We start from the raw sequence: 21,675 nt of genomic DNA on the forward strand, positions 1-21,675 counted from the left end.
CGGGATACTAATCCTGTCATTCTTCATCTCATGGATGGAACTGGAGGACACTATGTTAAGTGAAATAAATCAGGCACAGAACAGATACTCCGTGTTCTCGTTGATATGTGCAAACTGAAAAGTTGTTCTCAAAGAAAGAGCATAGAATGGCAGTTACCAGAGCCTAGGAAGGGTGTAGGGGAGGAGTGATGGAGAGTGTGGAGAGAGGATGGCTCATGGGTATGGGGGTGAGGCTGGGTAGGAGGAATAACTTCTAAATTCATAGCACTGGAGTAGCATTTGACAGCATTTGACAGCAATGGAGTAAATATGTAAAATAGCTAGTACAGAGGGCTTTGAATGTTCCCAACACAAAGAAATGATAAATGTCTGTGGGGATAGATATGTCAACTACCTTGAATATTCTACATTTTACACACATCTGGAGAAGTCACTGTGCCCCACAAATATTATAATTACTGTGTCAAATAAAAATATATTTAAAAAAATAAAGAAAACTTGTGCAGTAAAATAAAACTATTAGCAAACTCCAAAGACACTCTTGGCTGGGCACCTGTAGTCCCAGCTACTCAGGAAGCTGGACAGCAGGACTGCTTGAGTCCAGGAGTTTGAGGTCAGCCTGGGCAACATAGTGAGAACCAGCTGCAAAAAAGGAGAGGAGTAATCACAACTCATGTAATAGAGCTTTTTCCCTAATATAGAAAAAGCTCCTAGACATCAATAAGAAAAGACAAATATATTAATAACAAAAGACGGGACTGTAAAATAGGTACAGGTGTGTGTGGGGGTTACTATGGGAGGGGAGGAAGGCTAACAAGGAGATTAAAGTAAGGGAATATGTTTGACAGACTTCATATATGAAATAGAACAAAGAAACAGCTTGCAGTTGCTTTAAGTAGGATGGGGAAGGGGTTGAGGGGGAGAGATGACGGGGATGATGTAACTAATTACAATGCAAGCCTAATCAGAAGTGTCACTATTAATCCCCCCTGTATAACAAATATATCCTAATAAAAAATTTATTAAAAAAAGACAAATAACTCAGTAGGAATGGGCAAAAGACATGAATAGACTATTTAAGATAAAGAGAAACCAACAACCCTTAAATATCTGGAAAGAGAAATGCAAATGCAAGCCACTTTAAGACAAACTATGTATTTTACTATCAGATTGGCAGAAAGTGAAACTTGGCAACACTCAGCTGGCAAAGCTGTGGGCAAATAGGCACTCATTTGTATTGGTGGGAGAGCAAATTGGTTTACACTTCATGGATGGCAATTTGGCAATACCTACGCTTTACCCTTTGACCCAGAAAGCCTTCTGGAATTTTCCCTATATATACTTGCACACAAACAAAAGCTAATTCATTATAGCATTGTTGGAATTAGGAAAAGATGAAACGTGGTCCAAGTGTTCACCAACAGGAGACTGGTTAAATGCATTATGCTACCTTCCTACAATGGAAAACCATGTATCTGTAAGGAAGAAGAATCCTCTCTACGTACAATCTCTGAGGTACATTGTTCATCAAAAGGCAAAAAGCTGGGCTGGTGGAGCGGCTCTAGTAGTTAAGAGTACCTGCCTAGCAAGTGTGAGGTCCTGAGTTCAAACCCAGTACCACCAAAAAAAAAAAAAAAAAAGGCAAAAAGTAACCAAGGCACAGGACAGTGTTTTGTGTGAAAGACACAGAAAATCAAGTCACCGGATATCTATTCATACTAGTTTACATCTGTATAAAGAAACTCTGGAAGAATAAAGAATGAATGAAGTGACTTGTGAACTGATGGAAGACAGGGCAAAGAAACGAGGCGTGCATGAGACTCACTAAGTGCTCAATAGTGCTCTGATTTAAAAACTAAAACCAAAACCCAGGGCCTTATGCATGCTAGGCAGTACTCTACAACTGAGCTATACCCCCAGCCCCAAGTAACTGCCATGGAGCCCTTCTGTTGGTGGAGCTGGTGTGGGAGTTTGGGCCATCATTTCTGCCTTAGAGTAAGAAAAATGCCATAGAAAGGTCAGCAGCTGAGCTGGGGCCCTAAAGGCTTTCCAGAGGCAAAGACGAAAAACCTTCTAGGCACAATGTTTTGAAAGGAAAAAGGCATAAAGGGTAGAGAAGCAACAGGCCTGTAACAGGAGTGAAAACACGCCAATTACAACAGTGAAGGGAGAGTGGCTGATTAGATTGCAAGGCCAGGTAATGGAGGGTCTTGAATATTAAACTGTTAAGGGCACATGCAGCAAAGGTTCCCAACACAGAAGTGCAGCAGAAGCCCCTGGAGAACTTATCAGGTACAGATGCAGGGGCCCCAACTTAGTGAATCAGACTCCAGGGTTGCATGTGGGAGCTAAAGATTTCTGCACGAGAAAGTGACCTGGCCACAGCTATGTACACTATAGGGTGGACTGCTCTGGGTAAGGAGATCAGACCTCGGGTGTACCAAACTCAGGTCCCAGATGCCTCCGTCTGACATAAATGCCCCTCATCTGTGCTACCACAGTGCCCTGTGTGTGCCTCCTGTGTGGAAGTGCAGACCACACTCCCCTGGACAGTGTGGCTGAGTTCCAGCTAGCTTCAGCTAAGTACATGCTACCAGCTGACTGGCCTAAGAAAACACAGAGTAAGGTAGGAGGACAATTAGAAAGCCAATGTCACCCAGGAAAGGGGTAAGAACCTGACCTAGGAGAGTGTCAGCAGGCATGGAAATACAGATCAGAGGCTGACAAGGCACCTTTGCTCAGTGCCTAAATGAAGGTGGCATTTAATATTCCTTAGAGGTGCAGTGACAGCTACTTACTCAAAAGCCCAGGCAATTAGAGGCAAGGCCAAAGACAGGGTCCCCAGGTGAAATTCAGATATTCCACCTGGATTCCACTCTTTGATAAAAATCCCCAAGCCTCATATTGAATGTAATAGGACACAGATGTTCAAATATTCAAAGGCAGTTTCAGTAAACTTTTTCTGTAAAGGTCACAGAGTAAGTATTTTAGGCTTTGAAGGCCACATAAGCTCTTATAAGTGCCTCACTCTTCTAGGTGCGGTCAAAAAAGTCAGAAGCCCTGGGGTGGGAAGCAGCCACAGGCTCTTGCCTGAAGGCTGAGGGTTGAAAGGTCTAGTGGCTGTCTGGGCAGCTTGGTCTGGAGATAAACCTTTCTAGTAGATTCTCTGGGCCTGTCTCACTATCTCTACACTACAGCACAGGGTGTCTTCCGCACAGCTGGAAAGAGCCAAGTTCCCACACTGAAGCTCCTTCCCCAACCAAACCCTCTCCAGCTGATCTCACTTGTGGGTGACAGCTTTCAGGAGGGGCCAGAAGACAGGCTGAGGCAGAGGCTTCTGGTAGGCGTGTTTCTTCCTTTTTCCTCCGGCCTCAGCACGGATGTGTTTGGGATGCAGGCCGTGAATAAACACGGCCTCCAAGGCACTGCGCATGGTGTTGGCATCTCCGTCTTCACTAGTGACCACTGTGTCCAGGGACACACACTGCTTCTGCAGTGCCTTCACGGATCCCACCAGTTTCTTCTTGATGACCTAGGCAGTGCCAAACAGAAGACACCTTTAGGGGACAATCCTACAGAGTGCCCCTAAAATGTAACCCTTGGCCTGTCGTTCAATGCGTGTTCAAATACAGTGCGCACGCACCAATGTGTGTATCTATAGATTCCTTCTGCACATTATGACAAATAAAGACACAGCATAGAGAAGATACTATTTGGATATTCTTCATTGCGGATTCTTCTTGTTTTCTAACCAAACTTCAGTGAACTTATAGCTATGTAATCTTGTGTTTAAATTCTGGCTCCATCACAGTTATGTCTAGGGGTGACTGGGAAGGGCAGGGCTTAGGCTTCCCAGCTAACTTACATGGCCGGGATTCTGCAGAGATGAGCTGCGGGACAGAATGTGCCACTGTAGAACAATAAAAACATGGAAAAGGGCTGGGGTGGGGTTCCGCGGTAGAGGGCATGCTGAGCCTATGCTCAGGGCCTGTGGTAGATCCCAGCACGGTGCCAAACAACAAGGAAATAGCATGGTTACGTTAGGAAAGATCTGGGCCTGGCAGCCAAAGGCTTCCATTCAGTCTCAGCTCTGTCATAACCGGCGGGGGCACCTCAGACCTTTCACTTAACCTCTCTGAGCCTCAGTTTCCCCATCTGTTAGATGAAATAATACTTCCTGATCTTCAGCACTGGGGGCAACGCTCCTTGTGTGTCTCCATCACTTGGCACTATGCCTGGCACATAGTAAATACCTATAATGAATACATTACAAATGTACACAAAATCCTTGGGAAAAGCAAAAGTTATTTAATCATAATTATGTCAAAATTACAAGAAGTGTTTTTTTCCCAAACACACTAGACTACAAGGGATTACAGAAAAACTGGTTTAAGTGTTAGGATAATGGATAAATGTTTAACTCTTTTATTTTGAATTTAGTCCACACAGTAAATGTTAATAGTTTAGAAAACTAAATTTAAAAAATTAATGAGCTGTATTTACATATCATAAAATTCACCCATTTAAATTATAGAGTTTAATAGTTGTTCAGAGAATTGTGCAACCTTCACCACTGTCTAATTTTAGACCTTTCCATCACTCCCAAAAGAAACAATGTACATTAATGGTCGCCAGGGGCTGGAGAGAAGGGAATTGGGAGTGACTGCAGTCAGTCATCTGCTTTCTGCTTTTACAGATTTGCCTGTTCTGCACATTTCATATGAATGGAGTCATGCACCATGTGACCTTTTGTGTCTGGCTTCTTCCACTCAGCATGTTTTCAAGGTTTATCTATGCTATAAGATGTATCAGTACTTCATTCCTTATTCAACTACATGGATATACCATGTTTTATTGATCCATCAGTAATGGACATTTGAGTTGTTCCAAATTTTGGCTATAATGCTATGAACATTTATATCCAAGCTCTTATGTAGACATGTTTTCAAATCTCTTGGGATATACTCAGGCATGGAATTGCTAAGTCATATAAAACCCTGTGCTAGGCTGGGGATATAGCTCAGTAACAGAACACTTACCTAGTATGTATGAGGTCCTGAGTTTGATTCCCAACACCACACAAACCAACCAACCAACAAAACAAACAAAACCTCTGGGTTTAACTTTTCTAGGAAATACTGAACTGTTTTTGAAAGTGTCTGCACTATTTCACATTCCCACTAGCAAATGTCTCATAAGTCCAATTTTTCCACTTTTCTGGGGGGGTGGGGCAGTACTTGGGGATTGAACTCAGGGCCTTGTCCTTGCTAGGCAAGTGTTTGACCACTTGAGCCATGCTCCCAGCCCTTTTATTGCTTTAGTTTGTTTTTAGATAGGGTCTCCTGTTTTTTGCCTGGGCTGGCCTCAGACTGTGATCCTCTGCCTCCCCAGTAACTGGGATTACAGAGATACAGACATGTGCCATCATGGCTGGCTTATTTGTTGAGAGAGACTCTCATTGCCATTTTTCCTAGGCTGTCCTGGAACTGCAATCCTCCTTTCTCTCCTCCTGAGTAGGTGAGTAGGTAGAATTTCAGGCTTGCACCACCAAGCCCAACCAATTTTTCACATTTTTGTCAACATTTTTTATTGTCTTACTGATTATAGGCATCCTAGTGGGTATGAAGTAGTATCTCATTGTGGTTTGGATTTGCATTTCCCTGAGTCTAATGGTAATGAGGATCTTTTCATGTACTTATTGGTCATTTGTTTATTTCTTTGGAGAAATGCTGTTCAAATCCTTTATCCATTTCATAACTGGATTGTCTTTGTATTGCTGAATTGTAACAGTTCTTTATATATTCAGGATACACTAGATCCTTTTCAGATATAGGACTGGCAAATAGCTCCTTTTTCTGGGGGTTGTCTTTTCACTTTCTTCATAGTGCCCTTTGAAGCACAGGTTTTAACCCCGAAAAAGTCCCATTTTAAATGTTCTTTTTATGCAAGATCTTATCAGCAGTTATATAAAAAGTACAAACACTACTGAGTATTTGCTAGGTGCTGAGTCAGAGAATGCAGGGATAAATAGCATGCACCTTCAAGAAGTCCACACCCTCAAGGAGTCATCTATGCTGCCCTTGTAGGGCGCTGAACTCACTGGGGGCTCAGCTCCAGCTCTAGGGAGTTCTGGGTAGGATGGGGAAAGGGTCTTTGCATGAAAGCCAGCAGGAGACAGGTGAAGCTGACCCTCTAGTGGCCAGGAGGGGAAGGCACTCCTCTGAGGGCTGTAGTTACTTTCAAGAAGAAAGTTTTCTGAAGTGGGGAACAGCAATGGGGAGGAAAGGGAAATTCAGGTTTCCCCCAAGAAGCCACCTCTGGCTTCCCCTGATCCTAAAAGTTAACCAACCTCCTGCCTCTCCAAGGTAACTGACAGCCAGTCCAGAGTGCCCAAGACAGCCCAGGGCCAGTCCAGCGTATAGGACTCCCCAAGAGAGGGCATCTAAGGGGCTCTGGGGAGCTGGTCACAAACAATTTTTGTTCAAAGGTATATGTAAGCTGCCAATTTATTCCCATTAGTGGGGCTACAAACCAGTGCCTGGGAAGAGCTGTTTCAGACCAATCAATGTCTTGAGCAAACTGTGAACAATCACAGTGTAAGGGCAGAGCACTGAGGGTTGAATGAAAATCCCTGGTCTTCAGGTAACCCACCTTAAATCTTCATTGTGCTTTTCATAGATTTCCATTTTACAAGCAAGAAAATGGCAGACATCTCCCAGGAAGGACAGGATCTCCTCAGAGCCTGCTTTGGCTGGAACCTTTCTCCACCTAGCTGTCTTCATGGACAGTGCCCATTCATATCAAAGTGAGGAAAGCCAATGCAATGGTAAGCCCTCTGCAGCCCTTTCCACCCTTGATCATCCTGTGCCCACCTACCGAGACGGCAGCCCGGGACTCCTGTCCATTCTCCACCACTGAGAGCATTTCCACTCAGGCACCACTGAGCAAGGAGACTCACATGACACCTGCAGGGACAGATGGTGGCCAGATGAGCATGCTCCCAACTCACCCCGCAACCACAGTCCCCTCCCAGCAAGCAGCAGGCGGTCATCTCGGCTTACTCAAACTGCAACCGAAAGGCCTGTGAGCAACACAAAAGTAAAAACTGAGAGTGGATTTTAAGGAAGGAAAAAGCCAGAGGCTGAGTCCTTGGGAGGCGAGGAGCCCTGTGTGCCATGAGTGGGTGGTAAGGCCTCTGAACACCAAAAGCTACACAGAAAGCCAGGGCTGGTGGGATGGGTGTGTGGGGGCAGGGAGCCAAAGGCTGCTTCAGGGCACCAGGGAGATGCTTCAGCTGAAGGCGCCAAGAACCCATGAGGACCGGGAAGCAGGGCTCACAATTCACAGTCAAGGCCTGGGCCCTGCACCAGCCCCTGACTCCTGTCCCTGTCCAGGGTCTGCTATCTGGGTGATGGTGGATACAACCAAGCAGCTTCAGAAGGAGACAGGGTCTGTTGCCACACTCTGCTTCTCCATTGGGCAGCACAGGGACAATCTAAACAGACCAACATGGATTCTGATGGCAATTTCCCTCTAACCAGCAAGGCATGCTGGGGCACAGTAGATTTCTCAGGCAGAGTATGACCAAATAAAACACCCAGCACAGTGCCTGATGTGTTCCAGGTAGACATGGTATCTGTAATCCCAGTGGATGTAGCCACCCAAATCTACAAAGAATGCCAATGCCTGAAATATGGGTACCAATAGTTGAAGGCAGTCCATTATTCAATCCCTCAGTGTGGTGGCTCAAGTGGTAGAGCTCTTGCCTAGCAAGCATGAAGCAGTGAGATCAAACCCCAGTGCCACCAAGAAAAAAAACTTGTTAAGGTTGTCTGCTTTCAAATAATTATGATCCAAAGAAGTTAACACAACCAAGAAATGTTACCTAGATTGCAGCATTTGTGCTCTTCCTAATTGTCCTAGGGGTGCCATTTTATTATCTCCACCTGCTAGATAAGGACATGGAGCTGTCCCAGCTCAAGGAAGTACTGGAGATGCCATGGCTGATAGTGGCTTGGTTCCACTGCTGGACCTGAGTGACACCAATCCCAGGTGAGGGGAAACCCCAGAGGCCCGAGAGAGTGCCATCCTCAGAGCTGGACTCAGGGTGGGCTGCGAGGAGGACACTTTGGCTGGGGGCCAAGGCATGGGGTACAGGGAGTATTAAGGCCAGTCTGGCAAGCAAGGCTTACAGGACAGCGTGGAACACGACATCTGCGAAGCAGGGAAACACTGTGGTCCTCAATGAGGCGAGGCTGCCGAGGCAATCTCTGGCCTCTGGGGTTGGCAGAGTAAACCAGGCACAGGGAGTCACCCCGCTGTGGACCTCCTAATTCAGGCCACGCAGAGGGAAACAGGTGCATGGGGACGGTGGTCTGTGCAGGCTGCCAGGGAGAGCCCTGGACCCTGGCTGGCTGCCTCACCCGTTACCAAATTATATTCCACCCACCCAACCGCATTCCAGTCACGAGAACTCACCACAGGGAGCAGGGACCGGGCGGGCTGAGCTCCCGGCCGCTACAGCGCCTCAGACTCGGAGCCGACGCTACGGCCTCCGGGCCACTGACAACAGGAAGGGGCGCGGCGGCGCCTGACGTCATCACGTAGGCTCCGCGTCAGGCCCCGCCTCCGGCCCGCAGAGCCAATCGAGGAGCTCAGAGAAGCCGCGGGGCGGGGCCAACCGCTCGACAGCCTGGAGGTGCGGTTCCCCGGGAGCCGTTGCTTGTACCCGTCGCCCGGGTTCCCAGGGCGCCAGCCTCGGGCGGAAGGCTGGGGCACTCGCCCAGTGCGCGTCCGCACAGCCTGCTCCCAGCAGTTCTGCGTCAGACGACTCCTGGCTTCTGAGTCCTTCACCTCGCTTGGCCTTGGCACCAACCTTCCCTCGGCCGAAGGTTGCACTCGTGAGTGAACAGTTCAAGCTCCTCTGTGACTTCTGCAGGGAGCTGTCGCTGTGTCTCTGCTTCGATTTATCAAAGCAGCTGTTAGGGGCGTCCCTCACCTCCCTGTTTGGGGGCTGCCTGTTCTGCAGGAGCGAGAACCTCCCCTCCTCAGTTTTAGGCTAGGTGAGTTGAGTGGGTTCAACACAGCTGATAGTTGAGCGGGAAGATTACAGATGCATACAAACGATGTTCTTTTGCTGTTAAACCACCCTTGGTTTTTGTTGTTGTTGTTGTACTCGGGGTACAGGTACTTTTTTTTTGTTTTTGTTTTTTAACACTTCCAAAGGCTTTAATTGATCACCATTATATTTACAGGTGTAGACCAGATAAAGGTTGCTTGCAGAGCTTCATATTCTCCACTTGTCTTTTCTTGCTTGTCTCCTCCCCTGCCAACTCTGTAGACCAATATCAGGTGAGACTGCTTTACTGGTTACATAGATCTATAAAATTTAAAAAGACACTTACCAAAAGAAAACTCCCAAATACAGTTATTAGTCAGTAATCGCTACATTAGCTGCCAGAACTTCACATTCATATCTTCAGATTATCCCCATTTTACGGGGAAGGAGGAAAGAAATTCAGAGGGAATTGAGTTGTACATTGTGACATTTACAAAATTCTTACAATATACCATAGTTGAATTCACCCCCTCCATCATTCTCATGTATCCCCCTCCCCCAATTCCTGGAATAGTTTCCACAAGTCTCATGAGTACATATTTCCATCATACTCTCTTGCACCCTTTCCTTCTCTTCCCCCCCGTTGAACCCATTTGAAGCAATGCTGGAAGTAAAGGATTTTCTACAGACATCTAGCTACCTTGGAATAGTATATCTGGCACAGCCAGAGCATTGGTGACTTGGCACAAGCATGCTTCTGCCTCCAAATCGAGCATTTAATGTCTCTCTCTTATCCCACTAAGTTTTGCAAAGCTACTGAGTGTTTGGAGCTGGGGAAACCCCTCAAAATAACCTCTTGTTTATCAGGAGCCCTTGTGTGCTGGTCTCTTGCTTTCCAGGCTCCCGGTCTTTCTGAAGTCTGCAGGTGTGCTTGCCTCTTCTCATCTTACTCTACATGCTTTTGTGAAGTGCAGAACGGCGTGGGTCTTGGGTGTGATGGGGGTGGGGATGGGACAAGAGTGACATGCACAAATGCACATATATATTCCATGTTTTTGCAAACAATTTCATTCAAGGATTCTTGCAACCTGCATGAGTTCATCCTAGCAACCTAACTTGGAGCAACGGGAGACTGAGAAAGGACAAAAGACAAACATGCAGAAAGCTGGGATCAGGTGGACTGGGTGCTCTGGTGGAGACACACAACAGCCTCCACCACCTCCAGCGAGTTTATTATGTACAGGGGCAAACAAGGAAGTGGGATAGCGAAGTCAGTAGCATGACCTTGTAGTTATTGGGAACAGGAGAAACCTGTGATTTCAGTATACTTTCTGCGTATACTGTTGCTGTCTGCAGTCATGGTGTAAACATCCTTATTCTTACATAAAGCAACGGTGCGGAATTTTGCTCTCGCTCCCTTCTGCAGCTGGGGGCTGTGCCGACCCCAGCCTGCAGATTGACATGGCTGTGCTCATGTCAAGTTCTCATAGGCTTCTCATACTCCACTCTCCACAATGGACTGTGATCCCACCAGGCAAACTCCAGATGGAAAAAAACAATCTCATGTTTTCATGCGACTTGAACAATAATAAAGTAATCTACAAAGTAATCTCAAGTTCGGAGAAGAGAACTTGAGAGGTTTTCAGGTTCATAGCATCTATGAACATGTTTTTAAAAACTGTTGCTTTTTGGGCTTAAAGGTTAGTTCAATCCAACTTCAGTTTTTGATCCTCCATCCCTTATCCATCCCCTTATCTTTTTACAACCAAACCTCCTCTTTATTTTACTTTTGGTATGAGCCTCCTCCATTCCCTGCAGTTGTGGTGGGTTTGAGTTACTGATTTAAGGGCCCTCCTTCAAGGCCCCAGATGTGCACTATGGCAAGCCAGTCAGTGCCTTCCCTTTCCTGACCCATGGTCCAACAGACCAATCAGAGCACCTTTGAGGGCAGCTTTTCTGTGCGCTATTTCCTGGACTTCAGTGTAGAGCTGGAATTTCTGATTACCAACCTTACAGTTATGGGGCTAGAGTCCTCCCAAGGCCAAAGCCATCACAAAGGAAAGCAGAGAGCCAGAAAAAGAAAGATGCACGAGCCACTCATGCAGCCAGCTTTAAGCCCTAGGGTTCCCTGATGTGTTGAAATCAAAGTCTTAGGCCCCCAGCCCAACTCCAGGGGTTCCACATGTCAGGTCCAGCCACTTGCCCCAACACACCAAATAAAGAGATGAGTAATGATGAAGACGGAGAAAGATTTATTATGCTGCTCCGGCACCTCAGGAAGAGGCAGGGTATTCAGCCTGTCTTTGGAGTATAGGCATGAGCTTTTGGGTTAAACAGAAAAAGAACTGGGGCAGGGGGTGAAAGGTATGCGTAATTACTAAGTAGTTCTGGTCAGCTGGGCACTGGTGGCTCATGCCTGTAATCCTAATTACTTGGGAGGCTGAGATAGGGAGGATCCAGGTTTGAGGTCAGCTTAGGCAGATAGTTCTCCAGGCCCCATCTTCAAAATAACCAGAGCAAAATGGGCTGGAGGCATGGCTCAAGTGGTAGAGCACCAGCTTTGCAAACACCAATGCCTCAGTTCAAACCCCAGTCCTACCAAAAATAACTCAGTAAATAAATAGTCCTGGTCAAAGTATGGCCTGGCTGATCATTCTCGGGGGTTTTGGAGACATTATGGCTGAGGGGATTATTGCTTGAGGGGAAAAATCTGGTCAGGCTGAGCAAAGCAGTGTTGCTTGGCAGGTGGAGACTCTGGTGTTTTTTCTTGTAGTTTCCTCCTTCCTTTCTTGTAAAGATGTTTTTGATCAGTCCTGCCCTTCCTAGATGCCAAGGTGTTTACAAAGTAACTACAGGGGAGAAGGGCTCAGAGCAAAGGTCACAGATACAACATGGAGACACAGATTCCAAACTTTTCTACTGCTTTTAGTTAATTCATGGGCCCAAGAAAGTAGTCAGTGCTTTTGCTGGGCACCAGTGTCTCAGGAGGCAGAGATCAGGAAGATCAAGGTTCAAAGCCAGCCCCAGCAAATAGTTTGCGAGACCCTATCTTGAAAAAACTGTGCATAAAAAAAGAGCTGGTGGAGTGACTCAAGGTGTAGGCCCTGAGTTCAAACCCCAGTACCACAAAAAAAGCAAGTAATCAGTACTTTTCAGCAAAAGACAGTTAATAAGTAATTGTTATGATCTGATATATTATGCACTATTTTTGTTTGTTTCTTTGAAACAGGGTCTTGCTGTGTACCTAGACTGGCTTAGAACTTAAGATCTTCCTTCCTCCTTCTCCCAAGTGCTGTGATTACAGGCATGTACCACCATGCCTGGCTGACATCTTTTGTTTAAGCAACTAGATTTCTTTCACATGGAACATAAAGAGCCTGAACTGACATATTTTTTGAGCTTGGGTGAGTTATTACCCAATTTCTTCATCTATTATTTGGGGAGAATAAGATGGACCTCCCAGGCAGCTGTAAGGTTTAAATAACATGTAAATTTATACTTAAAATAGGATTGCTATTCGTGATGTAAAAATTTTAGTGTTGGAGACGGACAGGATTTATTTGCCTTACAAACAGTGATTGTGGCACACAGGGTTTCAGAGGCCCTCTCAGGCCCTCCCAGGATCTGCAGTTATAGGTTGGGAATCACTGCTATCACTGCTCCAGAGGTTAACTTTTGAGCAGGGCAACAGGTACTTCCCTGTGCCCCTTCAATCTGGTGCATTCTTTCTCTAAGAGCCTAGTCATGTTGCAAGGGTCCTCCCATCCCATTCCTACCTTACCTGGTCTGAGTACAGGTTCATTCCAAGCAAGAGCCCCATTCCCTATTTCACTGATTCCAACCTTGCTCAGGAGGTGGAGTGATTGGAGATTATTTCTGTTGTAGAACCAGGAACACCCTTACCAATAGGAACTATGGCTGTCGTTTATTCACATGGAATACAATCACAATTTGTCAGGGAAAAAAAAATGCTAACTGCCTGAGAGTTGGTGAGTTTTTCCTTTAACATCCCTCTACTAGTACTAATTCACTTCTTACTTGTGAGTTTCTAAGAGCAGAGAGGTTGACAGGAGCTAAAAAGTCTAAGCTGTGAAAAAAATTAAATGTGAAATCATAAATCTACTAACTTATTTTGTAGACAAATTGCAAAGTAATTTCCTGGGAACCATTGTCCCAGTACAGTGACTCCTAGAAGGGATTCCCAATTTGTATTATTTTTCAAATAATTTTTCAAATACTTGATACAAATACATGACCTAAAATTCAAAAGGTATATACAAAAGGGCACACCTATGTGTCATTGCAGCTTCCCAGTTGCCCTCCTTAAAGGAAACCACCATTATCAGTATCTTGTATGTCCCTCCAGAGATATTCTATGGTAGCACTGTCCATCAGAACTGTAATGATGATGTAATCCCAGCTGCTCAGGAAGCAGAGCTCATGAGGATCACAGTTTGAGGCCAGACTGGGCAAAAAGTTAATGAGCCCCCCCATCTCAACAAATAAGCTGGGTGTGGTGGTTGGTGCCTTGGTCCCACCTTAATGGGAGGCATAGGTAGGAGGATTGCAGTCTAAGGCTGGCACCAGGCAACAAGTGCGAGACCCTATCCAAAAATTAACTAAAGAAAAAGCTGGGGGTATGTGCTTAAGCAGTAGACCTAGCAAGTGCTAGCCTGAGTTTAAACCCTTGGACTGCTAAAAAGAGAATCGTAATGATGAAAATGTCTTACCATTGCTGTTCAATATTGCAGTCACTAGCCAGGCACATGTGGCTATTGAGCAATGGAAATTTGGCTAGTGTGACTTAGGTGTTGACTTTTAAATTTTAATTTGTATTAATTTAAATTTATATTTAAATATTGATATGTGGCTAGTGATTACTATATTGGGACCCCAATTTTGTACAGATAATACACAACACACAGTCACGTACGATGCACATTATACTAGCCTTGCTTCATTCACTTACCAGTGCCTAAGTACCATGGAGATAGATTTTTTAAAACTACTACAAAACATCTGTTGTAATTCGTGAGGGCAATCTTGGAGAGCCATGGGCCATCACTTTTTATAGCAAGCTCCAAACTCTCCAACATATATAATGAAGACACCTCACAGCACTCCTAGGTTCCCCATCCCCGCACTTTTACCACCTTGGGTTTGGGGGGGCTTTGAATAGTCCCTTTTGGGAACTGGGGGGAAAATTTACCATGAGTCACTGCCCTAAAACACATTCTCCGCCCACATGGCCTATGCCTGATGGTGGCAGCATTCTTTAGGGTTCATCACAGCTCTTTAAGTGCTTCTCCTTTTAAAAAATCAAAGTCTCTGGGGAAGATAGCAATTAAGGTAGAATGTCTGGGCCTAAACTTGGATTTTTGCCTGATGAGAGTGGCCAAGGGGCTTTGAGGAGCATGGGGACTTTGTTGGGGAATCTCACTGTGTTGAGCCATGAGGATCCCTGACTAAGTTTGTGCCTTTATTTTTTTATGGCACTGGGGTTTGGACTCAGGGCCTCAAGCTTGCTAGGTAGGTGCTCTTAGCACTTCAGCCATTCTGCCAGCACTTTTTTGAGATGTTTTTTTAAATTCTCATGAATTATTTGCCCATGCTGGCTTTGATATCTGCCTCCTGAGTAGCTAGGATTACAGATGTGAGCCACTGGCACCCAGCTGGTTTTTGATATTTCAGGTGATGAGAATCTTTTCCATTTCAAATGGTCCCTGGAGATAGAAATTTTACTTATCTGTTTTGGTGTTTATCCTTTTCTTCCGGAGGTCCTTGTGGGAGGTAGTAGATCCAGTATTTGGTGTCAGACACATCTGGGTACAGATCTCAGCTCCAAAGGGCACAATCCCTTTAGTTTGTGGGGCAATAACATTATTTGCTGACCTCCAGTAAGTCAGTCTGTATTGCATACTGAATCACATAGAGAGGCTGAAGGAACAGACTGAAATGCACTCAGCAATATTCCTGAGTCATCCCTAAAGCAGGGCTTGTGTTACACACTGGTGGGAAGGGGGCAGGAGCTGTGTGGAGAGGAAGGAGATGTGGTTCTTGCCTTGTCATGGTTCCTCAAAGTGACCTCAAAGAGAACAGTGACTGAGTCCCTTCCTTCACTACATTGTGTTTCCAGGTGACTGCTGCAAGAACAGGCCCAGATTGCATAACCTACAAACCAGGGCTCATCAGACACTGAATTACTAGCCCCAGTTTCTTGGCCCACATGGTATCCATGATCTCAGTGTGGGTAAACTGTCCTTGCCTGTCCCCTGGCTTTGGGCTTGCCCTGTGGCTTGCTTTGGCCAGTGAGATGAAGTAGAAGTGAAAGTGCTGTTCCAAGTGTTGGCTTGCAGAGGCCTCACGAGCATCTGCTGGTCTTCAGTGGACTTCCTCCTTCACAAGAGAGGAGCATCTCCTCTTAATTACCACCTCTCCACCCTGAGTGCAGAGTGAGCACAGGTGGACGGAGCCAACCAGCTAGCACAGCATTAGAACACAGCTACATTAGCCAGCTACAGACCTGCAAGGGCCATTCTAATTCCCGAGTTACACAGCATCACTGCAGCATAGCTAACCCATTCCTTATTATTTATCTATCTATTTATTTATTTATTTGGTGGTACTGGGGATTGAACTCAGAGCCTCAAGCATGAAGTACTCTACCATGTGAGCCAAACTCCCAGTTCTTTTGCTTTTAGTTTTTCAAATATGGTCTTGTGCTTACTTTGCCCAGGCTGGTCCTGAACGGTGATCCTCCTACCTCCACCTCCTTAGTAGCTGGGACCATAGTTGTGCCACCACATTCAGCTTAACTCACTCTTTTTTTTTTTTTTTTTTTTTTTTTGGTACTAGGGTCTCAGGACCTCATACTTCTACTTCCTAGGCCGTATTCTACTGCTTGAGCTATGTGCCTAGTCCTTTTGCTTTAGTTATTTTTTGATAGAGTCTTGTGGTTTTGCGTAGGCTAGCCTGGACCATGGCCCTCCTACTTTTACCCACCACATAGCTGGGGTCACAGGTATGTACCACCTTACCTGGCATGTTTGTTGAGATGGGGTCTTGCTTACTTTTTGTTCTGGTTGCCTTTGAACCACAGTTCTCCTGATCTCTACCTCCTGAATAGCTAGGTAGGATTACAGGTACAACCATCACATTCAGTCCTCTAGCCCATTTCTTTTAGTAGGTTGTAAGTTCAGCTATTGCAAGAGAGACCCAACACACAGTGGGTTAGAAAGAAAGCAGTTTATTGAGTTCTCATGTAATAATCCAATTAAGAAGCCCAGGGTTAATTTGGTGGTCCACACTGTCAAGAACCCAGGCTCTGTCTACTTATTGCTCTACCTCATGTACATGAGGGCGTGACCCTCAAGAAGAGGAAAGTTGAATGGGGTGCAACTCAGTAGCAGACGCTTACCTAGCAGTGTAAGGCCCTAGCCTCCCACCCTAGTGCCCTCAAAACAACAGCAACAAGCAAAACAAAACAGGAGGAAGTGTCTTGAGGTCCAAACAGAAGTGCCAAGAGCAGCTCAAGTGGAGGCTTTCTGTGTTATAATATTGGAAGGAGGGTTTGGCGCCACACCGTGGAGGGCTTGGGTTTGTAGGGCTGAAGGACTTTGAGACTTTGACCTCTGAATACTATGGAGGCTTCATATAAATGAGGGCTATACCCTCGTCTTGTTATGGCATACTACGTCAGACAAGAAACTAGAAGCCATTCTGGATGTTTCAAGAGGATACTGCAGTAGTTAAGGCAGCACACAAAAGCTTGCTAGGATAGGTCCCCTTTGTCTCTAGGATTGACTCGAGGGAAGGTTTGTAGGTTGAAAGGGAAGCACTAACAGCCTATAGAAAATCTGTTTTGGCTTAAAGTATCCAGAGTGCCTTCTAGTTTCTTGTCTGAGGTAGTATGACAGAATAAAAATATATTTTTGGTTTCTGCCCCCAGTTCCTGATACAGAGCTCCTAAAAACTTTGGAAACTTTTGGGTGATGGGAGCATTTTTTTGTTCTAATGAAGCAACTTTTGGTGGGCTCCTAGGTGGGGCTGGTCACCAGAAAGACTAAATCATAATTGGGTATTTAAAACTTTAAGCTCCAGTATTCAGCCTCTGGGGGGGAGATGAGGAGGTGGAGATTAATGATGAATCATGTCTGCATGATGCAGCCTTCCTAAAAAAATCCCAAAAAATGGGATTCAGAATGCTTCTGGGTTCATAGACATATCCACATTGCTGGGAGGGTGGTGTATCCCAAATCCATGCTCCGTGGGAACCTTTTCCAGCCAGACCTCACCCTATGTATCTGTTCATGTGGCTGTTCATTGTACCCTTTAAAATATCCTTTTTAGGGCTGGAGGCATGCATCAGGTGGTAGAGCACTTGCCTAGCAAGCATGAGGACCTGGGTACAATCCTCAGTACAATAAATAAAAATAAATAAAACAAAACACAATACTCTTTTGTACTAGATCCACAGTAGGAAGTACAGTTTTCCTGCACTCCAGGAGTCATTCTGTCAAATGATCAAACCTGAGGTCAATGGTTAGTCAGAAGCATGGGTGACAACCTGGACTTGAGATTGGCCTCAAGTCCTCCTCTGAAGTAGAGGCAGTCTTGTAGTACTGAGTCCTTAATGCGAGGAGTCTGGCACTAACCCCAGTTGGTAGCAAAATTAAGTGGAATTATAAGTTACCCAGCTGGTGTCCACAGAAAATTGGAAAATTGCTTGGTGTGGGACAACCCCCCATCTAATGTCAGAAGTAGAGAAAAGGGTTTTTTCCTAATGCAGGTAGTATTAAAATATGTCTACAAATTCTTTGAATCTTCTTTCTTCAAAAGGCAGAGTCTAAATCCTCTCTCCTCGAGTGTAGGTTGGATTTAGTGACGTTTCTGTTCATGTCATGTGGCAGAGGGGTGCTGTGTGCTTTCTGAGGCTTGGTCATAAAAATAGAAAGTGTCTCTGGAGGAAGCCCAGCCATCACGATGTGAGGACAGTCAGTCAAGTAGCATGTGGACAGGGCCACACAGGCAAGACACAGCGTGAGGGAACGAGCCACCTCGGAGGTGGATCCTCCAGCCTCAGTCAAGCCTTCAGATGGCCACAGCCTTGACCGAAGTCTTGAGAATCTCATGAGAGACTCAGAGCTGGAACCGCTATAGCTGCTCCTCAATTCTTGACTTGCAAACACTGTGAGGAATAGGAGCTTACTGTCATTTTAAGTCACAGTCGGGGGGTGATCTGGTACCCAGCATTAGGTACGTGATACTTTGATGCATGGATTGAGTCAGCCAGACTGGAGACCCTCTGAGCTGGTGTATTAGTGGTGCCCTTGCAATGGTTGGGGATTTTTACCCCAGGCTCCAAGTCTTCCCCTCCATGCCAACTGCTCATTGATTTTCCTGGGCACAGAATTCCTTGCCCACTGTCAGATAAGGGGGACAGTAGCACCAAATGCTGAAATGTAAATTAGGGTGATTTTTTTTTTTTTGGTGGGGAGGAGAGGTACTTACAAGCAGAATGTTAACAGTACACTCTGTCTCCCAAGCTTTCAGAGAAGGAAAGTCAGGCCAGGTTTAGCAGGACTGTGGGTACCAAGGCTGGAGTTTGTGCATGGAAGGAGCCTGTCTTGGCATGTATTGTATGTTTATAGGACTAGGGAAACAGGGAACATCTATGTTACCTTTGTGGCTGCTGCTTGGTGGAGAGATGACCTCATTAGCCTAATTTTTCCAACTGAGCTTGGTGGTTCCTGTTGAGCTAGAAAAGCCCCTGCTGAATCAAACACCCTTTCTGGAGCTCCATTTTTCTCCCAGTTCCTGCTTAGTCCAGACCCCCCGTTACCTCCTGCTCTCCCTCTACTTTTAGGCCACCATCAAAGGACTAAATTCCAAACTTGATCATGTCTTCTCACTGTGTAACCCATCAGTAGTTCAACCTCTGGTTCCTGTGCCTTTGGGATCAGGGTCCCTGGCCCCTATGCAGTGTGTAGCATTTATGCCTTTTACTCCTTGCACGCTTGCATGTCATGCTCCAGAACATCAGACTGCCCACATGCAGGCCTCCCTCAAGGATTTGTGCTTCCTTGCCATTGTACTGTCCACTGTCTAGATGCCTGTCTTTCCTGTTGTCAGAAAGGAAATCTTTATTGTCAGGAATCAACTTTATTCCTTTTCTCTTCATCCCTAGTATCTGCTCTATTCCAGCAAACCCAGAGTTGGACCACATCTTGATAAGCAGCCATGGTCTCATCTAATACACTGTCTTCTCAGTGTGGATTGAGATGCCCCCTGAGAAAAGGGACTCTGTCCTAGTCAATTCTTTCCCCAGCACCGTCACAGCATCTTGCATGTAACCCATACCCAGCTTAAGTTCCATCCCTTTTTGGACTCTCCCTAGGCCACCTAACTTTTCCTTCACTGAACTGACACATCTCTGGTCTGCAGCATTTTTGCCCTAATTATATTTTGCCTCATTTCATCATCTTGTTAAAAATGTCTCATTTCTCTGACAGGTTTCGCTGGGATCACTGAGAGTTTTCTTGTAGTGGCATTGGTCTGGTGTCCACTTCTTTCACTCAGGTCTCAGCTAAGAGCTGGTCTTCTGAGCTATAGTTTGCCCATCAGTAAGATGGAGACAGTCATGTTCTGTGCCACCCAACCCAAGACACCATTCTTCTTCCAGATTACAGCCAGGGGAGTGTGCCTGGCTTGAGGACAGACAGCTGGCCACAGGCTGGCCGGGCAGAAAGTCTGGATTGGGGCAGAAATTCTGCCCCATCTAGGACCAGCTGGACAATGTAGAATATAATGCTTGTGAGTTTTAATTAATTGTACAATTTAATTGTACAAATTTGAGATAGTGTTACATAAAAAAAGAACTTCACTTTTTGTGTCAAATTTAAAATAATGCAAATATGCCAAAATAAAGCTTCTTGGAGTCCTGTGTCACACTTTGGGAAGCCTGAAGTACCTTTCTTATTAGCTCCTGTCTTTTTTTTCAATACTTTTTTTAGGGAAACACCTCTATCCAGGTACTAGTGGCTCATGCCTATAATCCTAGCCACTTGGGAGGCTAAGATTGGGAGGATCACAGATTGAGCCAGCCCAGGCAAACAGTGCTCCAAAATAATTACAGCAAAATGGACTGGAGGTGTGGCTCAAGCAGTAGAGCGCCTGCTTTGTGAGCATGAAGCCCTGAGCTCACAAAATAAAAAAATAATGCAAAAAAAAAAAAAAAAGTTGCTAAATGATGAAAGACTGTGAAATGCCTAACCCAGGGCCTGGCACCAAGTAAGCTGATTTTAAGTGGTAGTTGTTGGTGCTTCCTGTTGTGATTACTATTTAGTCTTGTGCTCTAAATTCAGTAAATATTTTTTGGCTCACTTGTCACCATAGAAGGAGAAACACTGGTTTTCATTTTTAGGAAGGAACTTTGGGAAGCATCAAGATAACAGGGATCTCCTGCCCAGAATTAGCTAACTTATCAGCCAGATGAGGAACTGACAGGCCACTAACTGCTTGGAACCCTAACCAGCAAAACCCACTGAGCTGCTTTCCAGGCACACTGCTCCTCCAGGAGACCTGGGGCTGTTCATCCATTTGTGGCTGGCACCGTTTCATCTCATATTACTAGAATGCCATCATTTTCTTGTGTTCAGTAGGTGGATTATTCTTGTTTATTCTGATTTTCTTTTACTCACAAATGTGTTTAATACATTCTCAACATGATTTATTAATAACTGTTTTTGAGCATGGAGTGAAGGACCCCTTGTGTCCTTTGTAAATAGCTACTTGCAATCATGTAGCTACGGATGCCCATTGGACAAGGCAGGAAGCAGATAGATTTGGAGCAGGGCAGAACTGGAAGGAGCTGAGCAGCAAATGTGCAACCCTCAGTGAGGTTAGGAGAGGCTGTGGAGCCCATGTGAATGGAGAAGTAGCCCCACCAGTTTATTTTTGGAAATAAAGGCTAGGGAGGGCAGTCTTGGGAAATTATCCTGCACATTCTTACACTATCCCTCTGCTACCTCTCTACAATTGTCCAAGGGTCAATTGTGTTTTGGTGCAGTCCTGGGCCTTCACCTTCAGCCATTCCACCAGCTCTTTGTGTGTGTGTGTGTGTGAAGGGTTTTTTCGAGATAGGATCTCTTGAACTATTTGCTTGGGCTGGCTTCAAATCGAAATCCTCCTGATCTCTGCTCTGCCTCCTGAGTAGCTAGGATTACAGGAGTGAGCCTGTTACTGGTGCCTGGCAGGGTCAATAGTTTTAAAAGAAAAACAAACTAAGGTCAATTTTCTACCCATTTGTCAAAGTGGAGAACACTTCTAAGACAGGCTACATACTCATGTAATAGTTTGAGGGCTTGGGAAAAAAACCACAAGACCTGGCCCCACAGTGCAGTAGGCTCACTGATCTAGATATTCTAGTGTCCCCAACACCAAGTGAGAAGTTCTACAAGGTGTATGGTCTCCAGGGGGCAGGGGGTCAGACACCTCGGAAATGACTGGTTCTTGACGAACAGAGGAAAGGGCAAGAGAACAACTGGGATTTGACTTAAAACTCCGCATCCGTTGTAGATGTGTTTTCTGATTCCCCGAGGATGATTAAACTGGGGGAG

General features: G+C 45.5%; 1 protein-coding gene and 1 long non-coding RNA gene across 10 annotated transcripts in view; one reads left to right on the forward strand and one right to left on the reverse strand.

The window, feature by feature from the left end:
• The window catches only part of LOC109676014 (rho GTPase-activating protein 27-like), a 19,507-nt gene extending 10,885 nt beyond the window's left edge, over positions 1-8,622 (reverse strand). The window contains 2 exon segments of the mRNA XM_074045430.1: positions 6,877-6,965; positions 8,479-8,622. Of these exon segments, the coding sequence (XP_073901531.1) occupies positions 6,877-6,924 (48 nt within the window). The 5' untranslated portion in view covers positions 6,925-6,965; positions 8,479-8,622.
• The window catches only part of LOC109676018 (uncharacterized), a 183,709-nt gene that overhangs the window by 65,519 nt on the left and 96,515 nt on the right, over positions 1-21,675 (forward strand). For 3 of the 9 annotated variants that reach the window (XR_012438491.1, XR_012438483.1, XR_012438488.1), the window contains exon 4: positions 12,288-13,047. The exons of the other annotated variants lie outside the window; for them this stretch is intronic. This is a non-coding gene — a long non-coding RNA (uncharacterized lncRNA). The remainder of the gene's footprint in view (positions 1-12,287; positions 13,048-21,675) is intronic. 9 annotated transcript variants of the gene reach the window in all.

The sequence above is a fragment of the Castor canadensis genome, chromosome 11 (genome assembly GCF_047511655.1).
Source record: "Castor canadensis chromosome 11, mCasCan1.hap1v2, whole genome shotgun sequence".
In the NCBI taxonomy this organism is placed as follows: Eukaryota; Metazoa; Chordata; class Mammalia; order Rodentia; family Castoridae; genus Castor; species Castor canadensis.